At 47.5% G+C, this 18,460-nt stretch overlaps 1 protein-coding gene across 3 annotated transcripts in view; it reads left to right on the plus strand.

Moving 5' to 3' along the window:
* SORL1 (sortilin related receptor 1) overlaps window positions 1-11,194 on the plus strand; it is a 53,402-nt gene extending 42,208 nt beyond the window's left edge. For 2 of the 3 annotated variants that reach the window (XM_056322745.1, XM_056322746.1), the window contains exons 39-48: window positions 1,174-1,256; window positions 1,542-1,638; window positions 2,223-2,407; window positions 2,880-2,999; window positions 3,085-3,249; window positions 4,135-4,309; window positions 4,851-4,957; window positions 5,619-5,811; window positions 5,931-6,143; window positions 6,518-11,194. In XM_056322745.1, coding sequence (XP_056178720.1) covers window positions 1,174-1,256; window positions 1,542-1,638; window positions 2,223-2,407; window positions 2,880-2,999; window positions 3,085-3,249; window positions 4,135-4,309; window positions 4,851-4,957; window positions 5,619-5,811; window positions 5,931-6,143; window positions 6,518-6,585 — 1,406 coding nt within the window. In that variant the 3' untranslated portion in view covers window positions 6,586-11,194. The remainder of the gene's footprint in view (window positions 1-1,173; window positions 1,257-1,541; window positions 1,639-2,222; window positions 2,408-2,879; window positions 3,000-3,084; window positions 3,250-4,134; window positions 4,310-4,850; window positions 4,958-5,618; window positions 5,812-5,930; window positions 6,144-6,517) is intronic. The other variant, XM_056322747.1, reaches the window with a different exon arrangement.
* The last annotated feature ends 7,266 nt before the right edge of the window (window positions 11,195-18,460 follow it).

Raw genomic sequence — 18,460 nt, forward strand, 5'->3', positions numbered from 1 at the left:
ACAACATAACAAAAAGGCAGAATATAAGCCTGAAGTGTTAGCAGCAGCATGCATAGCCATCTCCTCACCCTTTATTCTTCCCTGTTGAGTGTTTTGCACTATTTAACAAGTTTGCTGTACCATTTCCCTTAACTTGAGCTGCCTCAAAGTTCAGTGGCAAGTCTGAACGGGTTGCTGCGTCTTCCTCTGAACTCTGTGGCACGTAGGGTGGATGTATGGCTCTGGAAGTGGACGAGAAGCCTGTCCAGAAGGTGCCCCTCTCTCCTAGACTGCAGATGGGTTCCCTCTGACTTGTGTAGGCTAGATCCTACCTTCAGGCAGGCAAGACGCATTACCACTAACTCCTTCACTGTTGCTGGCTGAAAGGATGGTTGCTCATTCTTCCCCCTCTTAGCTTATGCTTATGATGGTTTCTGCATCTCATGTAGTTTAGACCACCTAAAGATGGCTAAGGCTCCTAGGAACTATCACAGCCTTACAGTCTGACAGTAGATAAATTCAAACACGGCAGTAAATCATTTCCCTCCAAACTGTTTTTTTAGAAAAGCCTTTTGAACTTACTTGTTTTCATGCCAAGTTTTTCTTCCAAAGCTATATTCTGATGTCAGAATTGTCTGCTAATTTGTTAGATAAAAGTGCATGCTCGCTATGTTGACAAAGGAAGGAAGGAAAACACCATGCTACTAAAATTGCAGGATTCAGATAAAATGAAGTACATGAGTACCTGATGGTTAGAACAACAGAGATAGAAGAAACTATAATAGCTTTCACTTCAGGTTTTGCATGAGTGTTTGGCAGCTGTCCCCATCGATAGTTCCTGACCTCCCTCACCAGTTCCTCGGAAGGCCAGAAGCCATTAATTGGGATATGAGCTTGTCCCACTGAGTTCAGAAGGACAATACCTGTGCCCAGACCCCTGTGCTCCCAGCCTGTGCTGAGCAAGGCACAGGTAAAGCAGCTTTTAAGTGATTGACTGAAAAAAATGGTGGAGGTACAGCAGGGCTTTCTCTGAGGCACACGGGAGACAGGCAAGGTTGGGGCTGGAAAGATGGGCAAATTCCTGGTCTGAGAGCTGGTTGTCACAACAGAAGCTTGTATTTTACCTGTCCCCTCTCAATAAGAATTTGTATTTCTTTGTGCTGTGGTAACAGCTCTTTCTCTCTCTCCTTCCAGTCATTCCTCCACCTGTCATACGCATTGAGAGCTATGGCGAGGACTCCATAAGTTTCAGCCTAAAAATGACTACTAATATCAAGGTAACATTTTTACCATTACTTTGAACCTAAAATAAAGAAAAGAAGCCTTTCATTGGGTAAATGGTAGATACTGGATGGGATAAGCTGTTGCCTATTTAATTTATTGCAATAATTTTTAAAAACTCCTTATTTCATGCCAAATAATTTCTTACTTTTCATAAACAACTCCAGCTCTCTTAATTAGGATGGAAAATACCACACAAAGGCTTTCAGCAGTGAGTCTTTCACTGCATGCAAAACCAGCTGAACTGATAGTTTGTATTGTGTGCCCTTGCTGTTTGACAGGTCAGCGGTTACGTTGTGAACATCTACTGGACATTTGATACACACAGGCAGGAAAAAAGGACTCTGATCATAGAAGGAGAAAAGTCCATCCAAAAAGGTAAATTCTGTGCAAAGTGTAAAATTCTGCTTTAGTCAACATTGAATGGAAGGCTTTGGTGAAGGCGATAGGATTTTTTTTTCTTTTTTCCTTTTTTGCAACTAGTAGTTTCTGTTTAGGAAAGAGTAAATCTGGAGAGGACAAACCAGCAAACCCTTGGCCTCTGTTTTTAGGGCTTGGAGATTTCAAGCAGATTTATCCCCTAGAGCTGCACTGGCTTTTTCTCATCACAGGGGATTTTGTTTGTGGTTCCTTATCTACTCCACAAAATGTCAACAATTTCTTGAGTTCTTGTGTATGGTACCTGTCCATATTATATTTCTGGTTTGGAAAAATCTCTGGTGTGCTCAGTCTAGATATGGGAAAGCATCCAGACACAGAAAAGCACAGGCTAGGTTGGATACCAGAGTCCCAGGTGCTTCTGTATAAAGGAGACTACTCAAAATTAATGAAGACACAAACCAAGAGAGGCAGGCTTCTGTCTAAGACTGTTTGATGACGATGGCCGTTCCCTAGTGCTCTCTCCCTGCCGCCGTTGCAGTGCTTTGCCTCACCTAATAGTACATGTTTCTCTTCTTGCTTAGTGGCAAATTTGACAGCACACACACCCTATGAAATCTCTGCTTGGGCGAAGACGGAGCTGGGTGACAGCCCTCTGTCTTTTGTACATGTTGTGACCAGTGGGACAAGACCTGCATCGCCAAGTCTCAAAGCCAAGGCCGTCAACCAGACTGCAGTGGAATGCAGCTGGACTGGACCGAGGAATGTCGTAAGGCACCGACTCTCCTTCCTCGCCAGCCAGGATGGGGTCTAGCTCAGAGCCTTAAAACACAAGCAAAATCTTAAATCAGGATTATTTGTTGGGATTGAATTCCCAGGGCCTGAAAATTTTATGCTTACAAGAACAGGGCAGGCACCTGCTGCCCCTTAACCAGAAGCAAAGCAAGCCGCCTTCTCTATTTGTTCAGCTGCTGATTCAGTGAAGTGGCTGTAATACAGATAGCATGATGCAGTGGTCTTTCAATTGACGGCTGTGTTATCAGAGCTGAGCCCAGGATTTTAGGGTGGGGAGTGCAGAGGCAAGTGGGCAGAGTGAACCTGACCTTGGGCAAGAGGAAGTGCCCAGGAGAAAGAGGGTCTTTGATTCGTGTCCCTAAAAAATGACAGCCAGTGAAAGTTTGGATGGATGCTCTGGGCTGTGCCAGACTCTGTACCGACCCTGTTGTGCTCTTCCCCTGCAGGTCTATGGCATCTTCTATGCCACGTCCTTCCTAGAGCTGTACAGGAGCCCATACAACACCACCACAACCTCCCACAACATCACCGTGCTCGTGCAGCGGGACGAGCAGTACCTGTTCCTGGTAGGCTGCTTTTCTGTTCCCATTCCTACCTGCTTGCTACCGAAATGTGAAGGCACCGTCTTAACTGCTGTGTTATCCCTTCAAGGTCCGTGTGATGTCTCCCTACCAAGGGCCACCATCCGACTACGTTGTGGTGAAGATGATCCCTGACAACCGGCTCCCCCCTCGGCACCTCCACTCAGTACACACCGGGAAAACGTTCGCCGTTATTAAGTGGGAATCGCCCTACGACTCACCTGACCAGGACATGGTAACACCTCACATCACTTTCTCCTCTCCCTTTGCACACAAAACATTGGCTCACAGATAGATCCCTGCCCTGCTGCTCATGGAGAACTGAGCCTGAGATCAGGTCTAGCCTCCATCTAAATAGTCATCGCCAAGATGCTGACGCCTTGGAGACCTGCATGCCCTCTCTTTCTGTTACTGGCCATTAGCTCAGGCCTGTAATGTACATGCTGCATTTAAAAGGAGTCGGGTCTGGGATATCTGCTGCTGAATCTGAAAGCAAACTTGAGCATGTGCTAAAACACCTTTCTGGCTTCAGCTCTGCCCTGGAGTCTGGGCTGGCCGGTGCCGGAACACAGCCCCCAGGTCAGCAGGACAGGTGTCGGGCCAGCCAGGCTGCGGGCGCCGCTTCCCCCTCCAGCTGCGCCGGCACAGCCCCAACAAAGCCCGGTTCTGTTTTCTGGCATGCTGGCATACAGTCAGGTCTCGCTCCATTGAAGGCGAGTCATTTTCTCAGCAAGCTTTCCACTCCTATTCTGGTCCAGAGACTTTAACAGCAAAGGTTTAAAGGTATAAGTCTTCCTGGAAAACTGGAAAGTTTGAGAGGGCAAGAGTTTGCACTGCATCCTTGTGATTCATTAAGGAATACAACCTGAGATTTTCCTCCTGCCCTCACCTGTTCCAGTAACTGCATTTTCTATATCTGTAAACACTGATCTCTGACAGGGATCCAACAAGTCCAGCAAGAGGCTTGAAATCTTACTTCCCAGGCTTTCTGTCGAGCACAGGCATGGCTTAATGCAAATTTAGCCCCCCCTCGTCAAATAGCCTACCATTGTATGAGATTGCTAGCAAGTCTGCAGGAAAATAAGATCTTTCACTGTGTGTGCCTTTCCTCCCTCTCCAGTTATATGCTGTCGCGGTTAAAGATTTGGTAAGAAAAACAGATAAAATCTACAAAGTGAAAACTCGCAACAGCACGGTGGAGTACACCATTAAGAAACTTGAACCGGGAGGCAAATACCATGTGATCGTTCAACTGGGAAACATGAGCAAAGAATCCAGCATGAAGATCAACACAGGTAAAGGAAAGAGTACCACTGGGTGGGTGCCAGGGCGAGTCCCTGCAGCACTGTCCACTAGCAGGAATCCAGTGCCTGTCGCACACACCATCCGTCCCACCCCTGCGCTAGGTGGAGGCTGCAGCAGTGTTTCTGCATCGCTTAGTCCTCTCCCACAGCCAAAGCCCAATTCTAAGAGGCCTCCCTGCAGCTCCCAGCGGAGGCAGTTAAACCCCTGAGCGGCAGCAGCAGAGAAGAAGCCCCTCAAACGATAGCTGCGGAGTTTTTCTCCTGCCTAGATGGAGATGGAAAGGCACCTGGCTGGCTGCGCAGACACCATGAAGCACCATTACAGTCCTACCATAAAAACCCACTGAAAAACTCCTACCAGATTACGTGCCGCAGTATCCTCTCCTGCAGTACAGCCCTTTTCTAAGCAGAGTATTGTGCTGATGCCTAAAAACCCACTACATTGCAGAAGTGACCCCACTGCTGTTTTTCAGCCAAAGGAAGTGTCACCAATGTTAAACCTAACCTGCCTGCCATTTTTTCTCATTTGCAGTTCCACTGTCTGCACCAGACGCCTTAAAAATTATAACAGAAAATGACCATATTCTGCTTTTTTGGAAGAGCCTGGCATTAAAGGAGAGCAATTTCAATGAAAGCCGGGTAAGTTGTGTTGGCTCTCCTTCCTACAGGCAGTGTTTCAGAAAAACCTAGAGCAGAGTCACTGCAGGGCTCCTTTCACAGACTCCTTATAATACACTCTGCTCCTCTAAGTGTCCTTGATGAGCCCTTTCTGTATCTCCAGTTTGTATCACCACTAAGGCACTAAAGCAGGTAGATCCAATTGGTCACCTTTTAGGAACAGAATTGTCCTCTTGGAGAAGGTTAACTGTCACACATGTGAAAGGACTGGGGTTAGGACACTGCCCCATGGTGCCAGGAGGCACATCGGTAGCATGTAAGAATTGCCATTGTTTAGACTTTGATAGAAAATCTGTGACATGTTCTCTGTCAGGTAGCAAACTGCCAAAAAAGCCATCGCTGTTACTGGACTCTCTGGTTTGTGTGGTCACTAAGAACAGCGTGAACCTGAACCAGACAGACGGAAATCTTTTCTCCTGCCTGACCTGGCCAAGGTCAGTGCACGCCGACAGGGATGCCCGAAGGAGGCTCCGCGTGGCTGTCTCCCGGCTGGCAGCCCAATGCATTTCATCACAGCTCCATGCAGGAGGGAAAACAAGTTTCAAAGCCCATCAGAAGGAGCATGCCTGACCTCTGCAGCCGAGTGATTTGGGGTTTGTGTCTTTGTTTTCACAACTTTCAGGGTTATGAGATTCACATGTTTGACAGCTTGATGAACATCACGGCTTATCTTGGGAACACCACTGAAAACTTCTTCAGAGTCTCCAACCTGAAGATAGGCCACAACTATTCATTCAGCGTGCAGGCCAGGTGCCTGTACAGCGGGCAGATGTGTGGCGAGCCGGCCACGCTTCTCTATGATGAGCTAGGAACTGGTAAGCCCCTGGCACTTTCCCTATCCTCCTTAACAGACTAGGGAAAGCCTCACAAACTCACTAGAGAAACGTGTTGTCGGTTGCAAATGGTTCTTCTCTCTCTCCCTCCCTCATCTTAGGTGAAGACTCTTCTGTGGAAGAAAACAGTAGATCCACAGATGTGGCTGCCATCGTGGTACCAGTGCTATTCCTGCTGCTGGTGACCCTCGGGATCAGCTTCGTGGTGCTGTACATGAGGCACAGACGGCTGCAGAACAGCTTCACTGCCTTTGCCAACAGCCACTACAGCTCCCGCCTGGGCTCAGCCATATTCTCCTCGGGAGATGATTTAGGTATGTAGCCCTCGCTTTCGCACAGTGTCATTTCAGGACAGGATTAAGGACATTAAATCAGTGCAAGACCTAACTTCTCTACCGTGCTTTGGGCCACCTTTGGCATAAATATCTCTATGGATTTGATCTTGACCTAAGAGTACAAAGCTGGCCCTGGCTAAATGATTTTAGCAACTTCACTTAAACCACTCTCTCTCTAATGCAAATCCATTAAAACCTGAATATAACAGATACAACAGTCAACTACAGCACAGGCAAGGCTGCAATGCATACTGGTTTTGAGGGCTGCGTTGTGGCCACCTTCATTAGCCTGTTTAGTCGTGCCCCATGAACCGCTGAGGGCGGCATAACAGCACTTTGGGTTTGTTTTTCAGGAGATGAGGATGACGAAGCCCCAATGATAACTGGATTTTCAGATGATGTTCCCATGGTCATCGCATGAAGCATATTTCTGACTGTAAAAACCAAATGGTGTAAATATTTTATTTGATAAAAATAGTTGATTGTTTATTTTAAAAATGCACTTTGAGTTGCAATATGTTATTTTTATATGGGCCAAAAAAAGTTTTAAAAATACACTTTGTAGTAATCGACTGTGAATTGCAGACTAGGTTGGTTTAGTAACAAATTGCTTTGATTTAACATTAATTTAGTCTTACAAGGCTATGCTTGCTGGGCATGCTTTTAAGTCTGTGAGATATTTTCCGTTGACTAAATTGGCTACTCGTTTTATTTTTCTAAGACAAGAATAAATTTATTTTAAAAAAATTCAGGAGATTATATATGTAGAGAGAGATAAGTAATATAGTCCCTGAAAGTTTTGCTTTTACTTTTAAAAAAATCCTTTGGACTTTGTTTTATATGGAAGTATTTTTGTTGTGTTAATTTATTGGGAAATCTGCTTGAGAACAGATTTCCAAAGCCGTCAGACATTGTACACATTATTGTGTAGAACGTGTGCCACTTTATCTTGCAAGACAGTACTATCTTGGCATCCCCATCATTGTTCTTGCCATGATAATAAAAATCCTTATTTTTACATATTTCCCCCCCTTATTAAAGACCCAGTCTTTCAGCAATCTCAAAGCCTGGGATACTGCAGCATCTACTTTACGTATGAGTTCAGCTTTGTGCTGCCATACCTACAAGCATCCCTGTGATGTCGTGCTGCCAAGGGTCACACAACCCCTTGCACATGGGTGCAACACCCCACAGACCGTTCGCAGGAGGGTTTCTGGGGCTTTGCCTGCAGCACAGAGGTTTCCCCTGGGCAGCAGCGCTGCAGCATCCTTTGGCAGCGCTGTGCAAGCAGCCAGGCTTTGCAGACCCTCACTTTCAGGTATGCAGTAACAACACACCGTACCCTCCCACCTCTGCCCAACCCCCTTCGGAGGGCACCTGCGCTTACTGAGATGTTGCCCCTGCCCATCACGTGTGGCGCAATTAATCTGTAGTTCAGGTCAGTAACATCACTGGAAAAAGTCGCCACTACCTGAAGTTAAAGCGCATGCCATAAAACACACTTCCCAGCTGGTCAGGACACCTTTCCTCCGTGGAGCTTCTCTAAGATGCAGCATGTCGGTGGACAGGAGGGGGAGCCTCCACTGTGCACAACTAGGAACCGGCTTCCCATACGGATTTTCCAGTCATACATTGCAGTAATTGCTGAACATCTACGTTCATTTGGTTTACAGCAGGGATTTGACCCTCCTTCAATAGCATTTCCTAAAAGCAGCTGTAGTTGCACCTTCAGCTTTAGAAGTAACACATATGTATACACATATATATATTATTTTCCCGTAACTAGTCATCTCACATTTCCAGAAGACATACTACTGGCTACAGAGGTAACAGTAGAAATGTCTGGTTAGCACTGTCGAGCTTTTTTTGTGATAGTGAAATGTGAATCTCACCACGAATCCAACTACTTGCCAACCCAAGAGCAATGACACGAGTGGATGTTCACGGGTCACGCCTGTCCGTGCTCTATATATGCAAAACTTCACAGCAGTAAGATACAGCACGCTGTCTTGTCACACTGGTTTTTTTTTTATTTAAGCCAAAAGTATTTTTGCTGTGTAAATTAAGTTATAATTGCAGTCTTCCTACAGATGAGATGAGAGGCCAACTATGTTTTGATACACGACTGATCCATTTTATTTCACATACAGAAAATGTATAAAAAAGTTAAAGTTCTGTAAGGTTTGATACTCTAGAAATACTAACTCTATTTTCAATTACTGGTGTTATCATTCCTGGTGGCAGGTTTTTTTCCCCCAAAGCTGGGACCAAGCTATAATCAGATTTTTATAAGTAGCAGCAAGCTTGCAGAGTTAAAATATTTTTACCTTGTTAGTGGGTCAGGTGTGGTTTGGGAGTAAAAATTTTGAGTAAATCAACCCAGCATATATAGCTCACTTTGCCTAGAATTACAGCTACATAGAGAGACCAGAATCTGATCAGAGGCTAAACTATTCTAAAGATATAAATCAAAAGATTTTATACAGGAAAGAAAGCTAAAAGCACAGATAAAGAGTATTGAACCCCTTCCTTATTAAGCAAATATATCTGGCACAGGTAACTGAAAACTGCAGTATAGTATCCCAGAAGCTGGTACCTCTCTGGTGAGAATTACTATTGGTTAAATACTGCTGATTTACTCCCCCCCAAGGTAAATTCTGCTCCAGTAAGGCGAGTAGAATTTAGCCCATCTCTACCTGGAAGACAAGATACCAAGGGGCACCCTTGTAACCACTTTATATTCTGCAGAAATCCCTTGGTTGCTTGCTTTCAAGCATCGGCTGGGGGACGGGTTACTTCTGGCCACTCTGAAAGGCTCCTTTGTATCCGTGACTCAGCCGCACTCGTGTGGAGCTCAGTCTATTGCCAGCAAAGCATGTGGTTGTAATGCTGCGCTCACAAGCAACACTCTTGGTTACCTGTGCCCCACTAACGAAACTCGGGCAGAACAGCCCTCTGCGCTCTGCCTGCAGTCACCCCTGCATGCACAGGGGCCTGGGGGCACTGCAGCAGCCAGGCTTTGTGCAAAGCTGACCTCACCTTACGTGCACCACACTGTAACAAAGAGGCATGCCCTGCCCCCCCAGACTTCCCCTTCATTGCAAAAATCGCCACTGTGCTCTCAGCAAAGCAACTTCACAGGGCTAGTGTATTTTATATACAGATAGAGAAGTCTAAGCCCCAGGCAGGGAGTGAGCAGGACAGATGCAGTTCTGGGTAAATTGTATATTTTTATGAATTTTTGAAGCACGGAATCTTGTTCACAGAGATGTATAGGGGGTGGGAGGGTTCTGCTGTAAATATGGTACAGGGATGTGGATGCATATTTTGTTCTGGTTCTGTTTCAGTAGCCTTACGCAATGTGACATGACTCCTGACTTTTGGGAGGTGACTTGGGGTTACCTCATATGAGCCCAGGGAAATGTTTGGATCCATAAGGAAAAAAGGGGGTATGGGAAGTACCCGGGTTAGGAGGAAGTCTTTCCAGTTAATTTGTGCTTGCATCCATTTCAGATTTTGCTGCAGATGCCTGCTGGTACTCTTAAGTCCATTTGAACAAGACTGGAGTTGCACGCTAAAATCTGGTGGGGTTTGGGACAGTGAGATTTGTTTTACTTTGGCTTGGGTTTTTCCACAGTTTTTTTGGGGTGAGGGTTTTGATTATTACAAGAAAGGACAAGGAGGTACCATTTTCTAGGCTCGAGGTCTGAACACCCATTCAAGGTCAAAACAGCAATCCTTTCAGGCTGAATAAATCACATCAGTCAGTCTGTCGGCTGCCGCCTCTGTGCAATGGCTGCGGCGAGCTGCTTGCCCCAGCTCCCGCCGTGACCTGCAGAAGCCACCACCTCCACAGAGCCCAGCACCACTGTGGGCACCAGGGGCCAGCCGGAGCACAAGTTCACAACTCCTCTGCCGCTCGGCTGGCAGCCCGTACCCCGGGTACACACTGAGAGGAGTTTCGGAGAGGGGCGAAGCATGTCACGTTGACCGCAGGGGACAACTCCGCATGCAGATATTTAATCTGCGGAAGAGCTGGCGTGCTGTAGGTTCACGCCCTGGCTAACCCTGCCGTAACTTGTTCCATGTGCTCCCACCTTGACATGGTTGCAGATTCAGTGCTGGGAGAAGGCTGTTTTCCTTGGACAGAGATCAAGTTACATACAGATCTATAGGAGCCGCATACCCAGCCAGAAAGGGGAGGAGAGAGCATATGAGCGTGAGGGAGCACGTGCCGTGACAGTGGCTACCAACATCCACACAGTCATCTTTTGGCCTCATGACCAAAGGACCTTTGTGTTTGCAGGTCATCTTGGTCGCTGGTTTCTAGAAATCCTGGCAGAAGTGACTGGAAATCTCCTGTCTGGGTGGGGAGGGACTTGCCTTGCCCAGACGACCGACGGGGCAGGAGTATTCACTCACCCCGTTTCTAGAGTCACCAAAAGCAGACCCAGCTCACATTAGCCACCAGGGCAACCTCACCTGAGCCAGCGACTCTCCCTGCACAGTATGCCCTTTCCTCACAGGGCGGGTTTCAGCCTGAGGATCTGCGTGCTTGAAATCTCTTAGCCAGGACACTAGTATGACAAATCTCACTGATTCGCTGGTGGAAATGTAAAATTGTTCAGGAAAGGCCAAAAGAACTTTTTCCAAAAGAACTTTCAAGTCAACTTCAAATGGACTTCAGAAGGGAAATGGTGCAATTGACTTAGTTACTTCTTAGACCCAGAGAGCATCTTCATTACTGGAACTAGCTGTAACATTTGTGATTAATCCTTCAAAATGTGCAGCAGTCTACAAGCATCCAGTCTCTAATGAGTTTTGTTTAGAGGTAGTGTCAACTTCTAATCTGGTTCCTTAAGTGAAGCTTAGTACTATACCATTTGAATTGCTACTCTGTGTCTTTTTTTTTTTTTTTTTTTTCCATTCACTGAATTCTGCTGTGTATTATTGCACAATTTTGAAGGAATTTTTGTCTGTCAATTTTTCCCACTTAATGATAATAATAAAAATGGACTGGATAAACAAGATGATTTCTAGTTTCCAGAATTATTATCTAGCCTCTGTGTCTAGTGCAATAAAAATGAGAGTTTTTCTGAACCATATTTGATTTTTGTTTTACATTAGAAGGACGCATGGTATAACCTAACAGGATGATCAGAAACAGAAAAATCGAGCTTTCTGCAGAAGGAGCAGCAGAGCCCTACTGAAAAGGTACCACTAACCATTCAATCAGTCACTTATCTGGCTAGTCCTCAGCCCCTTCCTCCAGGGCCAGCACCAGCCAGTAAGCAACACCCTCAGACACCAGACATTTCAGGTCTTTCCGAGCTTCACCTCCATGTTTGCAGGACAACATCTCCAGTGCTAAGCCTGGCTCGCTGCTCACATCGTGCATTATTCCCCTGGTTAAAATCCATTTTCACAACAATCCCATCCCCGTGCCGTGTGGTGCGTTTGTACTGTTTGGCTGCTGCTGTTTGAAACCCTGTGTGTGCAAGTACAACCTAACACTTGAGCTGCTGAAAGCAAGCGGAATTACTACTCACAGAAAGAGGTAATGAGCAAACAGCAGTCTCTTCACACATACCTCATTTTTTAGCCTACATAATTGGAAAGGCAACGTGAGCTTGGTGGACATAATTGAGGCATGTGAGCATCTTAAGTGTTGCACTTCATTAATGTTTAGCTTAAGGCAACATTAACGAACAGCGATTCCTTCCTCCCTGTTGCCCCCTTCTTCATGAATGAAACTGATTTTTCCCTATTGTTGCTAAATAGATTGCTCCCCCAGGAGGTACAAAAAGTTACACCTCATTCCCATGCACCTACTTTCTGTTAAAGTAGTCAACGTGACTTCTAAGCTTCAGTGCTGTCACTGAGAAAATCTTGACAGTGTAAAAGCCTGACAGAAAAGGGATCTGTTCATGCCTCCCCTCCTAACAAAACTTGCAGATTTTTATGGATAGGAAAGATTTTCCCCCTAATCATTTACTGCCTTCACCAGAACTGTGTTTATCCGCTTACCTTGTGATGCACTGAAGAAATACTGGCCTGAGAGCCTGAACAACCCAGCCTCTCCTGCCCACGGTCCCACTCACAAACCATTCCCTGGGCTGCCCATGAACTTCTTACAGGAGGACCCCACTGACCCTCACCTGATCCTCATCTTCAGACCCATTAAGGGGAGAGCAGCCAGAAAGTCACAGGTGCAGACTAAACCCACCTGCCCTGGAAGTCTGTACTGGAATTTTCCCCTGGCTCTTTTCTTTGCATCTTCTCCCCTTTTATTGCTTGTATGACCTGTCCTTGTTATCTAGCCTCTAAATGCAACAAGCTCTTGAAAGATAAGAGAGTTTCTCGTAGAGTCTCTATAGTACCCATGTGAGTAGGTATACCCTGCTCTCAAACACTTCAGGTAATGGTATTAGGCAATGACTCCTAACTGCTGAGCATGTTGGCAGTTCCCAAATAAATCTCCCAGCTTTGCTCATTGCGTGACATCATTTTCTCTTCGAGACCCCAGTTGTCTCTTGTTTTACATCCAAACCCAAGTGTGCCACAGGAAGCATCCAGCTCTCTTTTTCCCCACTGTTTCAGGCTGGTGTCAGAGTTCTGTGGAGAAGCTCAGCTAGGCATGATTGCATTGCTCACACGTGTGTCTCCAAGCTCCCTCTTCTCCACAGCACATCTGACTAAGGGGGAGAGGTCTCAAAAAGATGCCACTATCCCATGCGCTCCTTGAAAACACGTGTCTATGCAGGGGAAAGAGATCCAAGTGAGCATTCCTGCTGCAAAACATTTTTCCCCACTATGGTACTTAAGAAGGAAGATGCCAACTGCCAGAGGAGCTTTGGTTGGAGTGCATGGCACAAACCCAGGCAGAAGGCCTGGATCCAGGCTCCCTGCACCCTGCTGCTCCTGACACTACATCTCTCTTTCCCACAAATAGCATCAGGGGCTGCTTCCAGCAGATGGCCTGCAACCACATGGAGGGGTGGATGGGGATCCATTGGTTTGGGACTTAGTGAGCTGCCTGCAGGAGAGAGGAAGCCAGGTGGAAACGCGGCAAGGCTAAGACTGCAAAAGCACTTCCCAACGTGGGTTAAACATTTCACAAAATAGATGCACCCTGATCTTGAAAGAGAGCAGCTGAAGTTCTGGCTTGCTGGTCCTCTTTTGAGTAAGCAGAGTTTCTTCTGCCAGACTGCTGAACGTTTGTTTAGCCTTTCTCCGCAGGAAAGATGAAATAACTGAGGACATTTCACAGCAGAACTCAAGCTGGAATTTGAGATGGAGGAGCCGAGAGCTCCCAGGTAGCCCAGCCCCTGCTCTAGGGAGGGAAGAGAGGGTCTGTGGGAAGGAAGGATTTCATGCTAACGATCAACATCTTGGCTCCTGCCACAAACCTCTCAACCTGCCAAATGTGGGATACAAGAAAAACGGCAGCCCAGGGCTCTTCCAGGATGTGTGGTTTATCTCTTCCCTGTAAATTACAGGCATCCAGAAGCCCACATCCCCCAGATTCTCATAGCTGGGCTCACATGATGCCCAGCAGATTTGCTTTCCCTGGGCCCTGCAGAGCAAAGCGCGGAGCAGACCTGACCTCATATTCAGCAAGAGCACCTGCATGGGGTTGGGCTGGAAAAAATCCCACAGCTTTGGAGGACAGTAGAGGGTGATGAAAAAGGACCTAGGCAGCGATTTGGGAAGGAAGGCTGGGAAGACAGTCAGTGAATGGTGAACAAGGGTGTGAGCTGGTAAGGAGTTAATTAAATACACTCTGAAGCTGGCTACAACTGGACACTGGCTGTACAGGAGGGGAATGTAATTTAGAGATGGAGGATCTGAGGCAGAGCTGGCCGAGGTGTGGCATTCACATCACCAAGCCTCACATCTCCAGGGTGGCTCAGCCAAACGAGAAGGCTTATTTTCCCTGGATCTTTCTGTAGCCAGCGGAGGGAGGCAGATGCCCTCCAAGGAGGAATTCGGAACCTGAGTGAGCCATTCTGAAATGTTCTTCTATACTTTTTCATTCCCCTTCCCCTGCGAGAATGGCTACCTGCACATTTTGTATTTCCCCAAGCCTGAGATCCCGAAGAATAACGGCAAGAAGATAGAGAAGAGGTTGGAGGTTCATCCTGGCCTGGGCTCTGTGTAATGTTTGGCAGGATTCATCCTTACCCGAGCTGAGAGGGTCACTCCAGGCTCCTTCTGTGGCCAAGGATGAGGCACAGTAGTTCAGAGAGCGCTTCCCCTCATCTTAAAACAGGTCAGATACTCTTTACTATAAAGGGAACTCAAGGTGACTACCTCATACTGAGGCCTGTGACTGTAAAAGGCACCACAGCCCACATGAAACAAATCCCAGACCCCATGATTTGGGTAGGAACGTTCCCCCGCTGGCCCAGGGGCTGCTGGATGCAGCTTCTTTCTGCTCCTGAAGCACATGCGCTGCCTTCAGAGCCGCGCACCCCGTGCTGCAGGCTGGAGAGGAGACCTTGCCAAATACCTCTGTGTTTCTAGCACCCCTTCCCCAAGCAGCTTCCCGAGGCTCTGCTCACGCTGCCAGCAGAAAGCAGTGTGGCAGGTCCTCTCCTAACACCCTCCATGCTACCCCTTTTGAGGGCCACTGGCCCGGCATTTGGCTTAGGCTGGCTTTCTGAAATTACACAGCTTTCCTTTCCCCCTGCCGTGGCTTTCTTGAGATCCCTCGGAAAGCCAGAAACAGAAGCCCAGAGGCTAATTCCCAATTGTGTGTTTAGTCACAAGATGAGCTTCATTTTCAATCCAGTTCCACTTTGCAGTAGCTATATGTAACTCAGCCAACACGCCTATGTACCCAGGAACTTGCCACGGCAGACTCAGAGCTGGTGAAGACAATAGCGTGTTTGGCTCAGCACCGTTTCAAATGTACTCTTCCTCCTAAACTTATTTAACCTCACAACCAAGAGCCACAACGATGGTGAGCTGTTTGTTTCAAGACCAGATCTCCTGGGAGAATAGGCACAAAGAATAGAAAGCAGCCTGGAGAGATGGCAGAGAGAAAATTGAGAAAGGGATTCGAATGCATCGCCCTTGGAGACCATGCCAATGACCTGCTAGAGTCCAGCCATCATAAATAAATAGACTCCGTTTATTGTCTAGCCAGGCCAGCAAGCACGGTAATGCTTGAGCCGGTTCCAGCGGGTGGGGCTACCGACCAGCATCGCTCTTTCGTGCTGCGCTTTCTGAGACAAAACAGATGTCGGTCACCGAGCGCTGGTTTTGTCGTGTGATTTGTGATGCAGCCACTTGCCTGCAGTTGATGAGGGCTTTGTTAACGGCCCCCCAAATCGGAGCCAAAAACTTCTTCCATGGTGGTGAATCCTAAGCAAGTGGCAACAACGCAAAATGAGCGCGGCTCAAAACCTGTGACAATCCAAGCACCGTGTCCCTCTCCCTCTATAACAGACCCACCAGATGCTCCACAGCAGCTGGAGACAAGCCTGGGCCAGACCCCCACGCGAAGGGCTGAGCGGGGTGTGCGGAGCTGCGAACCCGCTCCATCCGTGCCAGACCCGATGTTCACTCTTTAACCTGTTTTGTGGGCAATTCGGCCCAAAGCGAGCAGCTCCCAGCCGGCCCTGCTGCCAGCCATGTGCAGTAGGTGGCAGCAGAAGCTTTAGTCACTGGCCACCAAACTCACCAGGATTCCTCCACCCCCCACCCCCCCTTTTACCCCCACCCCCTTTTCTTTCCTTTTTTTTTTTTTTTTTTTCACTTTTTACTTTTGGTGGCCTCAAAAATTATTAGTTCCAGATGAGCTCCTGCCATTGTAATAGTCCATTTAACCCGATCCACTCTGAGCAGAGTCAGTACAAGTTCAAATGCAGCATTTTCACATGTAAACTATACATCAGAGACATATTTCTGCACAGCTTTGGGCATTCCTTGTGCAGCCGAAAAGGGGAAATGCAGAAGGTTAAACCTCACACACACACACACACACACACACGGCCCCGGCCGTGGGCAACAATGGCACTTTGTCAAGCAAGTGCTGCCAGAGCGGAGCTGAACTTATGAATTGAACCAGGAACCTCAGGACTGCTTCTCCCTTTGAAGATTAGCACTAATAAGCCAAACCAGTGGGTATTTTGTTTGATAAGGAAAGAGCATTTCAAGTCACGTATGCTGCTGCTATTGTTGGACACAAAACATGTACTGTCTCTGCCTGCGGTGACTCTAGCAACCGCTCCATGCCTGTCTTTTGCTGGGATTACCTTTATTTTTATACTATATTAAATTTACCTCCCACCATCTTTCAAGCCTATTAAAACTGATGACGTTTCCCATGGCTAATTACACACACACATATATTTAGTTAAAAAAACTATTTGTACTATTTTACCACTGTATTCAGATTTTATGCCTTATGTGGATTACGTCTTCAGAAACAATAATCAAAACTACCAGATTTCCCTCCTACTGGAATAATAAGCACATCCTATATAAACAAGTTACATGCAAGAGGTACATTAAATTGTTTCTGGTAAACGAAGACGGCTCTAGCACAACACATGGAAAATTTCATGTTGTTTGCTTTTGTAATTCACTGTACGCACAGCTTTTAATCTGAGGATCTCTGAGAACTCCGCACAGTTTAATTAAGCCCCACAACTGCCATGTTGGGGAAGCATATTAAGTGTTGTTATGCTGATTCTTTACAGATGGGTAGATTCAGGGACTGAGTTGTGTGCTCCAAACTCCCCTCTCCCCATTCAGGATCGGTCCTTAAAGCTCTTCCATGTGGCCTTCCCAGTGACAGCCAGAGGAAACGTAAGAGCTTAAAACCCCAACCAAACAAGAAAACCCTGCCTTCCTCGAAGGCTGAGCCTTCCAATGACATACTGTACCTACAGAGCAGCTGGCCATTGCCACCTCATCAACACTGGTGGAAACCTGTGCTCCTGTCCTGCAGATCAGCATGGTGCCCCGAGCTAGGCTATCTGCAATAACCCTTTCACCAGCCTATATACAATGGGTTAAACCCTAAACCCGTGTATCAACATGACCTCAATATCGGGTCAGGAGCCAGACCCCATCCCAAACCTAAACCTGCCAGGCCCCAGATCTGCTCTTTCACTGCAGAGCTGGGAAGAAAAAAGTCCCAGCATCTTGGCTCCCAAATCCCCATTTTTCCACGGTACTCTCTCCTGCGGGATCTGTATGGAAACCACTTGCACTGTCAAAGCCACAGGACAAATGAGTGGGAATTCACCCTGCCAGTGATATTCATCATGAGACACAACTCTTTACAGAGGAGGGGCACGCTCAGCCCTAACCAGCTGCACATGTACTGTGTCTGCTTCATCCAACCCTCAGCTCGGGGATTAAATGGTTGCTAAAACTTGGGAGCGAATTGTGCACGGAAGCAGGTGAGCCGCCCCCCGCTCCCGGCTCTTGCCCTCACACCTAACACGCTCAAAGCCACAGCTTCGGCTTCCTTGATGGCCTCAGGAATCGGTGAGCAACAGCTTTGGCCAGGGTATGAACAGGTACTGAAGTAATCCAGCTTTTCCCAATGTTGTTTTAGCTTTGGCTGCGAAGCAGATCTCCATCTCTCCCTTTTCCTTGTTCCTTCCCCCTCTCCTCTGCGAGCTCCTTTGTTCTCCTGTTTACAGCAGCATCGATTTGCTGTCAGAAAGCAACATGGCCTTGGAGTTTCTGTACACACAGTCAAAATCCAGCCGACTGGAACCTTCCCCTCTCACATCCCCGCTCCCCGCAATGGGCTGCACTCAGTGCTTCAGGTGCTGGTGCCCGTTCCCACTCCCCTCAGACTCCAGCGGCTCTGCGGGGGAAGCGCTGCTGGGGGCGGTGGGGGTGCGAGCCCTTCTCCCCGGGGAGCAGCACCTGGGCAGGGGCTGAGGGGAAGGGCCCCACGGCTCATGGCCCGTCCATGCCCCTCCATCAAGCTATGCACCCTGCAGGAAAGCGCGTCCACTCCTCCCTCCTCCCCAGGGCTTGAACTTACACCCCAGAATGTTCTTCAATGCAAGAGTGAGCTGGTGAGCCCTGCTTTTCTCTGTGCAACCCCAGCTTTCCAAACCATCAACCACATGCACAGCAGCCTTCTCTCTCTAGACCTCGAAGCACTTCGCAAAACCCAATGCATCTGAGATGTTCTGGGAGGTAGGGCTCTGTTTGCTCACTGGCAGAGAAACTGAGGCAGAGAGAGATTAAAAATCCTGGCCAAGGTCACAAGGAATCACAAGAAAGTGGGCAACAACAAGGAAATCTAGTTCTCTAGACTC

The sequence above is a fragment of the Falco biarmicus genome, chromosome 20, assembly GCF_023638135.1.
Source record: "Falco biarmicus isolate bFalBia1 chromosome 20, bFalBia1.pri, whole genome shotgun sequence".
Lineage (NCBI taxonomy): Eukaryota > Metazoa > Chordata > Aves > Falconiformes > Falconidae > Falco > Falco biarmicus.